Source organism: Sinohyriopsis cumingii, chromosome 14, assembly GCF_028554795.1.
Source record: "Sinohyriopsis cumingii isolate HCF-2022 chromosome 14, ASM2855479v2, whole genome shotgun sequence".
Taxonomy (NCBI): Eukaryota; Metazoa; Mollusca; class Bivalvia; order Unionida; family Unionidae; genus Sinohyriopsis; species Sinohyriopsis cumingii.
Genome location: NC_142974.1, coordinates 26,080,712 through 26,093,602, shown reverse-complemented (window position 1 = coordinate 26,093,602; position 12,891 = coordinate 26,080,712). Strand labels below are relative to the sequence as shown.

Genomic DNA, 12,891 nt, shown 5'->3' with positions numbered 1-12,891 from the left:
ATGTAAATGCTACTAAAATATTTGTAAAATATAAAATATTATTCATAAATTATGAAGAATTTGAGAGAGGATATATAAAAACACCAGCAAGAAAAGTAATGCAACTAAACATTGGAGCATTTGAAAATTATTCAAAACAAATGAACACAGTATGTTATAAATATGATGTGTACATGCATAGAAAATATTGTAAATCAATTTACGGACAGGGAGAAGCTGCCTTTGTATGGAAGATTGAACAGGTTTCAAAAGATTGTGGCATGAAAGTTGCAGCATTTATTGCAAATATCTCTTTTGCTATTTATGCAACAACGCTTGATCTACCTGTAACAGGTGTGGTAAAATGCCATTCCGCCACTCCATTAAACCTGATCAAACGCAAGTTCTTCTTCTAGCTGCTTCCTTTCTCTTCTATTTGAAGTGACACATTTTTTACATGAACGCATTTGACACGTTCCTCTTTTATTTAGCGAAACAGTTAGTAATAAAATTTCCTGGAACTATTGGTAATAGGATACGCTTAATTCTTACTCCAACTGGAAATGTTGCCTCTGTATTTGTTGATAATGAAGTTTAGCTTGTTCGTAAAATAGTTGGTTGTACGCTTGCAGTTTGCTTTGATAGTAGATTTGGAAACATAAAACAAACAGATTAAGAATTCATAATATAACTTTACAGCGTTTTATAAACTGAGAGCTATACATGCAAAATCATCCGTGCTTCCTTCATGACTGTTCTGTTTTAAATTGTGTGCACTTAAATAAATAATGATTCTTATCTATATAATTGTGACTAAAGTTTTCTTCAAGTTTTGTGTCTTTGGAACAATTAGTACGGGTTGCTAATCAACTGCAAGAATACATTTTGTTGCTACTTACTTATTTATATCAATTCCCAACCTAGTTCATACCTTATTTATATATTAATGATCTCAAATGCATAACTGTATCAGCTTGTATATATAGTATGTATTTGTACCAAAAGCATTAGCTCGATTAAGTCTGATTTTAAAACATTCATGAAATATTATTATAAAGTTTCGGTCATAGATAATGCCACAGACGGTGCAATATATGTTTTGTTTTGATGTTAACCACTTAATACACTAAACACGCACGATGGGATGCTTTGACGTAACCTTGCAATGTATTTATTTGTTAAACATGTTCTGTCGTTCACAAACAAAGCAAATAAGGACTCCGGTTTTTCATCACATATTGTCATTGCGTTCATTTGTATCATATGACATGTATTTCAGTATTCACCACTATGTGATAGATTATAATAATGAATTTTAAGTGATTTAGGAATGCTTCTTCATTAAATAATATTAGTGTACATTAAGTAACCAGCTTTTGTCAAACATATACACATTTTTTGCTAACTGTAGTACACCTTTATATAGATCATGACAAGGAGGGATTGAACATGCAGTTATTTCCATCCACGCAAACGATTTAATTTGATTCTGCCAAACGTTCATATTCAACTGTTAAGTCTCTGTTGAAATAAATATCAGTAACAAATCTTAAGCGTCGGTTATCAAACATATTTAATGATTTCTATGCGACATAATTGATTCGGTGCTGTACATTTGTATCTCTATACATATTTGTATCACTTTGTGAACTGTAGAGTTAAAATGAGTTGTAAGAGAAAGACAGGGTGGTATTCTATTTAATTTGATAAATCTGAAGTTCACTATGTAATTGCCATAATTGTGTTGTTTTCAGCTATTCCAATTCACTTAAGTATTGTATTCAGATATTATTTGAAACGAAAAAGCAGTTGTTCAGTAGAAACAGAACGGGTACGTTAGTTATTATTGCTAAAGAATAAAGACGGGTATTGAAAGTGTTCATTTGCTGGGTCTAAATAACCCCAGTCAGATTTTTTGGGGATGTATAAGCCATTTATGTCAAAAGTTTATATTTGACCTATTGGTGATTCGGCCAATCCTATCCCTATAAAAATATTAAGGGAAACGGGAGCTTCTCGGAATATTTTAGTATCAGGTACTTTGCCCTTGTCTGAGAAATCTTCTGATGAAAGCGTTCTTGTTTAGGGTGTAGAGTGCGTTTGTCTTCAAATTAGACTCTGTAATGTTAATTTGTCATCACACCTAGTTTCAGGACAAATGACTATCATTACTCAGTTCCTTGCCCATTGAGGCTGTTCATTTATTGCTAGGCATCGACTTACCTGGAGAAAAGGTTGTGGTTAATCCACTTGTACTGACAAGTCTTGTTTGGGTAAACAAGTTGATCACGTTGAAAATGAATTCACTGCTTGTGCAGTTACCAAAGCTATGGCAAAAAAGCGATCTTGACAAAGATCTTTTGGGAGGAAAGTATTCCTTTGGTTGGCACTTGCATTGGTCAGACTTTTGATGAGGTCTGATTCTACAGATGTAACAAAATCATTGTTTTTACAAAGTTGGGTCCTTGACATAAAACAGTAACCACCTGAGGTACCTGCTATTTAAGAGTTGTCAGTGAGCTAACAAATTAATGATCCTGTGTCACAGAGACAGGAAATTTCTAGTTTAGCTCATGAAACTACCTTGGCAGGTAATTTAGGAGTCTATGAAACCTATACGAAGTTCTTGCATCATTTTTACATCATCATGCATAACGTTTCCTAATACTGTAGATGTGGTTTAGTTTGTCAATGGCCAGTTTCAGTTCTTTTTAACTAGCTTTTGGACATATTATTCATGGACCATTGGAATTATGAGAAGAAACATTTAATTTAACAGAGGAATCCAACACTAATCTTTAAAATTATATCTCTGATTGTGAAGTACCAAGGTAAAAATTCTATCCATTCCCATACTATCAGTTACTTTATGCGTGTATGTGCGCGGAACTACAGTGTTGACACGGCTCCAAATTTTACATAAAAACACCTATGAGCCTCCCAATCTGATTAAACTCAGATATCCACTGTTGTAAAGGAAGCTCTGAACATCGATGTGTACCGAGCCATTTGATTCCCTTTAAAGGCACAATAGTGCAGCTGAGGGTGAATTTGCTTACAAAAATGTTAGGACATTTATGTATATCAACTGATTAAATACTTCTTAAAAGGCAATTCCAGGGTAATATCAAGTACGTGGAGGTTCTTTTTTATGAAATACGAGCTCTCTGAAATCTTTGTACGTAGCGTAACGATTATATCGTCTCCCTATTGAAATCGCGCTCGGCAATGATCGGCAGATCCCGAACGAATAACACACATCATTCCTGAGACCCAAATTTGCATAACTATATGCAAAATCCTGCACACTTATGTTGATGACGTGAAACACAACCACGCTACCAGAAGCCGCAAAATGTCAACAACAGTGAGTACGATCTTCTTTAGATCTCGTTCTTTTCTCCTTATCATTTCCTTTCTACTTTTAGTTTTGAGAGGAAACGTTGAAATTTATTTAGAACTACTCTTATGGTTATATTTAAATAGTTTTTTGTGGTACGAGAATAATTTAAATCGACTTGCTTTGTACAGTATTGCAAAAGTACTCGATTTAGCACTCCCTCACGTACCCCCCCCCCCATACCTCAATTTTATAAGCGAAAAGCATCTAAGAAATTAAAAAATGCTAAAAACTTAGTAATTTCATTATTCAATTTATAAATTCTAACCAGATTCTCACCAGTGGACCCTAACACTCATCTTTCTGGCGTTTCAAACAAAGCGGAAATGAATTCGTGGTATGCTTCTCCAAGTTAGTACCTTACATAAATAAGGTTATAAATAAGTTTTATTAAAATTTGCTACTGGAGTATGGAATCCGGGACAGATCATAAAAAAGTATTCACGCACAAACGTACAGTCACTTTGTCACTTAAAGTTTGACCACCGTCTTCAGTGTTTCCTTTTACCTTCATTAGCGCCTCAGTGGCCCTTACATTTTTTATTTTATCTCCCGTTTTGATACCAAAGTTCTTTTTTTTAAACCCCGTTTCGACACCAAGGAGACTTTTGACTCTCAGACTTGTACCCCTAGGAGATAGACTGGTTTTATCCTTGCACATGTTTATAGGGTATTATGCACCCTGAGTAAATATACAGAGATTTAGCTTTGGTGCCCATCTAGGAATTTTGCCCCCCCCCCCCCCCACGACCTGATCCAGCACAGAAAATATCCATCAAATCACAAACTCTCAAGTATTAATTTCTGATTCTCAAATAGCACTATATTCCTATAAGTTTGATAAGTAAGGATGAATATATTAGTTGTATAATTATGAAATAATTTTACATATCAGAATTCATTACGGAGACAACTGGACTACGGTAGTAATTATAATATGTAATACAGAAGATACCCACCAAATGATAAACTCAAATGTAGAAATTTTGTCATTACCTAGACTGAAATCAGCTCACTTTCAAGCTCTAGTCCGGAGCGACCTTTAAGAAGGAGAGGAAGGATGAGGCGTGGAGCAAGAAGCAGAGGGTGAAGAGGATGAAGACATGCAGTGCAGCCTGAAAACAGAGCTGACCAAGCTCTTCACAAAGTTCAGACAAGGCAGACAAGAATGAAGGTAATTGTTTATTTATACCTTGCAAAACAAGTATTGATACACATTGAAAAATGTTTGGTACTTGGCAAAGACTGTAATATAATAATAATAATAATGAGGACATTGTATAGCGCCTAATCTTTAGAAGCTCTAAGCGCTTTACAACATTAGACAACACCTATGATATATACAAGTGAGAAGTGTTTTGCACAACTTAGAAAATGCATACATCTATTGAAGGATTATTTTACCAAACAATGTATGTTTAAACTGCTTTATGTTTTGTTGCTACTCACCAACCCACCCCAATATCATTTGATATGGAAAACAATGCACATATACCATTGAAAATACAGAGGCCACCTCATTTATATGGCCGCCTTATATAATACATGTCATCTATTTTGTATATGGCAGTCACTATACTTACTGATATAGGGCTATTTGTTTAGGAGTTCAAGTAACCATATGTAGTAAAATACATAGAGCGAAGTAAATAAATGCTTGTGGTACAATTTTAAATTCCTGTGATAATCAAAATATAAACTAGCTAAATTCATTTCATATATAGGTAGAAGTGATCTATACTAGTGGCATACACAACAAATAGTTGATACAGTTAAGGTCAACCTGCCCCTTTTCCAATTTAAGTAATAAATTTATAATTTTTATTTTCAAAAAATTCAAAATAATGACAAAGTCTGTGAGATCTTCAGCGATTAGACCTGACTATGTTGCAGTTTTCTAAAAATATTAGACCTGTGAAAATTCATATATCTATTTAAGCCTTGTAAAATAATGATTACGCTTTAATTCTTCTGTTTTAAATATAATGCATGTCAAAATACATCAAAATAATATTATGTATGCACTATCATTATAAGCATAAAAACTTAAGAATGCAAGAATGTTCTATTTGCCCAGATTTTAGAATGACATGAAGGCTTGCAAGAAACAGAATTTCAATTTCATAATTGATATAACCTTTTAGGTACGAATTTTAATTGCCCTGTCTGATTTGCATTCAGTTTTGGGTGAATACTGTAAATAATTTCTAAAATAACACATTTTCTTGATGTAATGACAGTTTTAAAACTGTTTAAATTCTTTCAATACATTTTATGTATTTCTTGAGCATGTTATTGTATGTACAAAATATATATCACAAAAGGTGTGAATAACTTGACAGGTGTGTGGGCTACATTACAGAAAACCTCTTTCACTATACATGATATGTGTAACAACTGGCTACGAATATGTAACTTGCACTTTGTACTGATAAAATCAAATACTGCATCCCTTTATACACATAATAAAAACTTTGGTTGTTACTCTTACAATACAACATTTACAGTCACTTCTATTTCCAAGGTGGACTTGCAAAGATTGATACCTTATGTAAATACATGATTGTTGTAAATGTTGAAATTTCCATGGTATCGTGATTTTAGCTTTCAAGCTTGTTGTACCACATGCATATGGGGATTCAGTATGCTTAATCTTGGAAACCGATTCCAGGAGATCATAACAAATGTGGTGTCAGACCGGCTGAGGGAACTTTTCATACAGATGTTCCACCCAAGCCTGGTCTTTAATGTTTTGGAGCCAGGATCAAGGCAGTGTGGTGGTTATCACCCATCCCCCGACACAGGATTGCCGGATTGGTGTGTGTGTGGAAAATGTAGGGAGATGCCCACAGACCCGGAATAGATGTGGTGTGAGAGATAACAGTGTATATCACTTTTGCCGGTAATGAATATATAAACTTTTATATAATGCGCATTGTTGCATAATGCATTATTCTTGATATGCTTAAGAATTTATTTAAAGTAGAATGTTTTATGAATTTTAGAGAGACTTCTTACAAAATGAGACATGATTGGATTATTTCTTTGCAATCACTGTGAATGAATTTTAAAATTGTAAGCCATCCAAAAACAAAAATGCATACATACGCAAGAGATAAGGAGTTTTATTTTTTACAATTGATACTCATCAAGTAGATTTTATTCATTACCTGCTTTCATTGCGGGTAACTCACTATACTAAACAAATCTAAGCTTGTGATGATAGAAAGATAAGATTCTATCTTCATCTTCAATCAGCCATTCCTATTTGAGCCAAATGCAGGTGTCTCCGACTTCTAGAAATGCTCCCCAAACACTTAATATCAGTTCTGGTTGCGATGGAATACTCGGCGCTCATGTCAAAATAAAAACTCTGCAGTTTTTTTTATTCATATTTATTTTACATTGGAATTTTCTGATAAAAGATGAATAAACTTCGAATAAGTGCATGTTCCTATTATTTTTTTAAATATGTTTTTTACATTTTCAAAATAGTATATTACAAATTGGAATAATTTTTCAGGATTTTCAAGTTCTAATCCTTGATGAGGCTGTACTTGCCTTGGCCAGGATGTACGGACAGGATGTTCTTGTACTTGATGATGAAGTTGACTTGACGAGCGCGAACAGGCATGCTGCCTATAGGCAGTTCATACTATGGAAGACTGGGGTCTGGACAGAGAAGTGTCATTCCCTCTTGCTGTGTCTGGCAGATACGTGACAAATATCCAGATGTTTTTGGACAATACACTGGTTTCAACCCCTCCAGGCTTGCCTGAACTTTTTTTAAACACTTCTTACGGGCACAGATTTATATATAAATGAATACATTTGACTTCATTCTTTGTTTTATTGTAACTACACATAATATCCCATCAAACAATAATGCTTCCATTCAGATATTTTTACACACCAGTCTATTCTGCCTATAAACAATGTGGGTAAGGTCATATATAATCAATATAAAGGTTTTCAACACTAGCAGATACATTATTCATTGTTTTCAACTACTGATATTTACATTACTGTATATAAAGTGTAATATGCCTATATCAGGCACCTTTCATATATTACATAGCTAAAATCGAGAGATCTTCTCCTTCGCCAAAACTTGAGCTGATGGTGGTTCTTGAGGTGCCAGGTTTCTGCTAATTCTCCTGAGATCATCTTCCTTAAGTTCTCTTCTCCTCCTCCTACCCTTCTTGTCCTGAAGTCGACAGATGAGGGATTTCTGAATAAGCTCCCTGATGTGGGGATATGTTTTCTTTTCTTTGCAAGAGTAGATGGACCATCTGCAACTTTTTGTTTGTTGTAACAGCGATGATACCTGTTTTAAAGAAAATGTGAAAAGATGATGATTGGTATAAATGTTTTATATAGCAGTAACTAGAATTGTGTGGGTCCCTTTTTTAATAGTGCATGTTTTGCAGTATTAAGCGTGCATGCATACATCCTTAAATGGAGAAGATATAAAATGTGTTTGGAACAAAATTTGTTTAATTGTAATGGCTTACTTGTTCCTTGAGTCAGTGTTTAGATAACCTTTTGTTTTCATCAATGAATGTCAGTTTTCATTATTCAGAATAATCTAGACTCTAGCTCTTTTTATAAATGTTTTTGTTTATTTCCTGTTAAAAATGACAATAACAACTTGGCAAAAGGATACTAACCAATGCCATGAAGAAAGATTTCTTTTAATGAAACAGTCAAAATGTAGTCTATACTGCACATACCCATTTTAAATACAAAGCTGATCCAACAAACTCTTCCTCAATGGAGATATTCTGGTGTTCTGCATTTTTCAACATGTGTCAAAGTCAGGTTTTTGATCTGTTTAACAAATGTTTAACATACAGTTGTTTCTGACAATCGCTGATAGTCCTGCTCATTCCTGATTTGATCAACACCAGGTCCAATATCTTCATTTTCTGACTCTGACTCAGATTATTCCATCTCCCCTGTCTCTAGCTCCATACCAAATTCTACTTCTTCATAAGCCATCTCCTCAACTGCATCATTAACCTCATCTGGTCTGGAATATGCCAATTGACAAATGTAATTATCTTTGTCAAAACATGGACTTCAACATTCCACCACTATATTTTTTATATTAACCATATGTCCTTGGATGCCTGAATATGATTTAATATGTATGGAACTTTACAAACCAATTAACAAGTCAGGAAAACTACACACCTTTTTTCTTCTTTTTCTTTTCTCTTGTACTCTCACCAACAGAATCGCCATTATAGAAGGGCTCTATCAAAAGTTATGATGCATCATGTCTCTTTTTCATTGAACTGTAATTTTTACCCAGACAAAATTATAGTCTCTTTCAGAAACGTTGAAAAAAATATACTTTGATGATGCAAATCCAGCAGTTACTTTTACTTTCTAACCATTACTAGTATCAAATTTGAAATGGAGGTTGTTCCAGGTCTGAAAGTAAGAAGGTTGGAGTGAGTGTTAAAACAAAGTGGTTTATGATACCATTATTCAATAAATTGCATGGCTAAATTACAATAACTTTAATTACTCTGAATTAACTCTACAGCTTTTAATAAAGAGAATAATTGTATAACTTATAGTTTCTTACAGGACCGCTGTTATATTAAAACTGGGTTCATACCCTGGATCACTGTCATGACCATCTGCATCTGTTACCAGTCACATCAATTGTCAAGCTGTAATATATATATATATATATATATATATATATATATATATATATATATATATATATATATATATATATATATATATATTACAAATATTGGAAATGTACTATTGGAACTATGTGATAATCTTACAACTATCTCAGTAAAATCCATTCATCAGAGAATGTCTTCCAAGAACATACAAGACTATTTATGAAATAATTTACTGCATGTCAGACTTACTTGAGGGGGTCAACAAGAGTCAGATAGTTGCTTCTTTTCTACAGCTCTGATTGTTCAGGTGATTCTTCTCTGGGTAAGTTCGCATTTCCTGAAGCAAATAATCACAGGATTAGATTTAGCCACTTGTAGAGGCTAATCATTTTATTTTGCCACCACAAGGTACCCAATATTTTATTCCACTTAAAGCTAGTTTTGTACATAGGCATGAGTGTCACAATAATTATATAAAGTCACATGAAGCATGTTGTGTAGTGTATGACTTCACTTAGACAGGCATGTGGGTCCCAATAATTAGCTGAATTCACACCAAACATTTAGTTACTATACGGCAATGGTTCACTAACTTTTTTCCGGCCACCAGACCTTGGTTATCCTTAGTGTCCACCCCCCAATCTTACCCCGTAAAAAGCATTATTCAGCATTAGCACCCCCTCAGTAATCCCACTAATCTTACCCCCTACTTTGTGAACCACTGCTATATACGATAAAACATATTTGGAAAATACATTTAAAGTTAAATTTCACTGGTGAAATATGAGTCTTTCTCTCAAACACACACAAAAACATACAAATTATTTAGATGGAAAAACAATTGGCCACTGAAGTAAAAATGTATAGTCTGTGATGTCCAGCTTAAGTAATATTCAGCTGATGACTTATTCACTTTCAAGTATATTTGTTGAGGGCCAGGTATTGTTTTATTCTTTTTTGCCTTTAGTTTTTTGTCAAGGGTGTAATCTAGAACTGCAAGTGGGACATGGCTATAAATGGGAAACAGCATAAAGAAAGCATATGTGATATGTAATCACAATTTCAAAGTATACAATCACTGGTTCTCAAAGTATTCATTTACCTGTAGTGAGGAAAGTGGAAGGTGGAGGAAAAACAGCTGGGTTAGCCAGCAGAGTATACTGGAACTTTTTGCCTACCTAAAACAATTACAGTAAACGTTACCTTTTCCCATGCATCAGTTAATACAGTTGAGGCACCCTATCCCACTTCTGAGAAAGTTAAATTCATGGTATTGTTTTCCTTCTAGCTCAAACTAAGAAAAGTATGAAGTGGGGACTCAACCTGCTGCAACTGTTTTAAAAATTCCCTTTTATCACCATTGTATTTGTTACATTATTGTTTTCAGTAACATGACAAATGTACCAACCACTCCCCCAAAAAAGAAAATTCTGCAAGAAATTTGTACTTTTTACCTTCCTGACTCAATAGCAGATACTTCAGATACTGAAGGTGTCTTCATTCTCTCTGTATGTCGTAAAGCACTCGACCAGGTGTTGATGTGAAGCATGAAGATGTACTGGCCAGTGATTCTGCATGCTTTGGCTCATCCTTTGCTACATTCTTTGTAACTAAAAATAGGTAATAAATATTCATTTGTATTATAATTTATATTTTAAATCTGTTTCTTTGTGATTTGTGTCAAACACTTAAAACTGAAATACTTAATTTTAACATGGATACATAATAACAGATCTAACAAATTTTGACATAAATAAAACTTACTTGACTGCAGCTCAAAACTTTAACTGATAAGGTAACAACCTGTCAGCCATATATTCTGGTAGCATTATAATATCCTTTCCTATCATGACTAGAGATCCTTTTGTAATTGTAGTCAATACAATGCTTTATAATAAATTTACTAGTAAGTAGTTGAAAGATGTACAATAAATTCTTAGCATTCAGCCTATCATAGGCATGAGATCAACATTTTACTGAATCAGTTCAACATTCAGATATAGAAAACCCTTCTAACAGTTCAACAGTAAACATGTATTATTTGTTCTACATGTTTACATGAAAAGGTTATTAAACTTTTATGAAAGTAATGTGCATGTCTCATTAACCCAAGGTGTGTGTGTGTGTGTGTGTGAGGGAGAGTTGTTGTTGTTGTAGGGTTTAACGCCATTTTGCAGCACACGATAAGCTATACATGGCGGCCAGTATTAATGGTGGAGGAAGAACCCGGAAAAAACCCGGAAAGAACCACCGACCCACGAGAAGCTACTAGCAAGCTTTCTCACATACCAACATTAGCCGAATCCGAGACTCGAACCCACGCAGACAGAGGTGAGATGGCAGTGATCCGTAACGGAGAGCGCTTTAGACCACTCGGCCACTCAGGGCCCCTTTGAGGGAGAGAGATGATATAAATACTGATAACGCTTGTAAATGTATCCAAGTTCCCTCGCCGAATTTAAAAAACCTGTCTAACGAAGATAATTGACAGGTGTACAAAATGACCTTTATGAGCACGCTGTTATAAAAAATAAAAAATATATTCCACCCCAACATACAATACACACAATGCAGTCACCGAGTGAAATACTGATCACCCGATCGCATCTATTTTGGGAATATTATAAAGCAAATCAAGTCATTGTGCAAACATTGTATTAATAAAACTGTGTGCTTTCAAACATACAGTAGGAACAAGATATTGAAAAATGGAGAACACTTATACAGGCACTTGATTCCACAGGTGCTCGACGCGAGCTTATTGTTAAGAAAATAAAACAATAAACTAAAGGAAAAAATCACACAGAGTGACAAAAATACCTTAGATTATCCCTATGACCCATTCTGACATAAGACCCTCTCTATCATAATATATAAGAGAGAAGGTACGGAACTTCCAAATATTTAAATTAAAACCACGTGACTGATAACCCGCCCACTGGACGAAGATGACGTATACGTTTTTGAGGTCACGTGAGGCTTCCGTAACAGTTCGTGACCTACAAGTTTCAATTAAGATGGGACCCCACAAAAATTCATTTTCTCTCTTTTATTTATCAATTACCTAATTGAATCTTCACAAACTCTAGGTTTTTGTGAATTATTTCAGCTTATAAGTCGACACATTTCATTAGTTACATAATCTGTAACATTCACAAAATTACAGACACTCTGCACTTTAACATTTGTGAAAGATGCATTTTCATTTGATATATAATTCGATGGTCACCAGAACATAACCCCTAAACCGTCGTCGTCAGATCTTCAAGTAGTACAGCGGAGATCCGATTTTTATTAGATTGATGAGCCTCCATGAAAGTGTGCTTCACACTGCTTTAATCCATCATTTAAACTGTTGTTTTATCATTATAGGTTATGATTTACATCGTTAACAGAAGCTCTTTGTAGTTGAAGTTGCTGATATATATATATATATATATATATATATATATATATATATATAGTCAAGAATCTGCATTATCAAAAGTATCTTTGAAAACGTGAGAGCTGGGCAAGTGGGTCATGCGGAATAATCACTGTATCTGGGCGAGTCCAATAATTGTTAATATAATGTCAAGGTTGTCAAGAATATCTACAATTTCCTTTCAATCAATTGAATATTTTGCGTTGTTGAACAATGCCAGGATGCCATTGTTATTAAATCCAACTGTGGTATTGACGGGATAATGAATGCTGATTGTATTATCTTGTGTTAGTCATCCATGAAGAACAAAACAAGATGACTCATACAATTGTAATTTTATTTTTGGTACCTTGTGATTCCTGGCCAGGTACGAATAATAACTAATAGTCTGTATTACGACAATTAAGTTCACCCAAGTATTTTTTATATTCCCCACT

The 12,891-nt window shown here is 34.2% G+C and overlaps 1 protein-coding gene across 1 annotated transcript; it reads right to left on the bottom strand.

Moving 5' to 3' along the window:
* Positions 1-6,089: 6,089 nt before the first annotated feature.
* Positions 6,090-8,466, bottom strand: LOC149783456 (uncharacterized). The gene is made up of 2 exons (XM_089933120.1): positions 8,113-8,466; positions 6,090-7,706 (listed from the first exon to the last, which is right to left on the bottom strand). Exons 1-2 carry the CDS (start codon positions 8,185-8,187, stop codon positions 7,458-7,460), a joined length of 324 nt encoding a protein of 107 aa, XP_089789246.1. The 5' UTR covers positions 8,188-8,466; the 3' UTR covers positions 6,090-7,457.
* Positions 8,467-12,891: the final 4,425 nt, after the last annotated feature.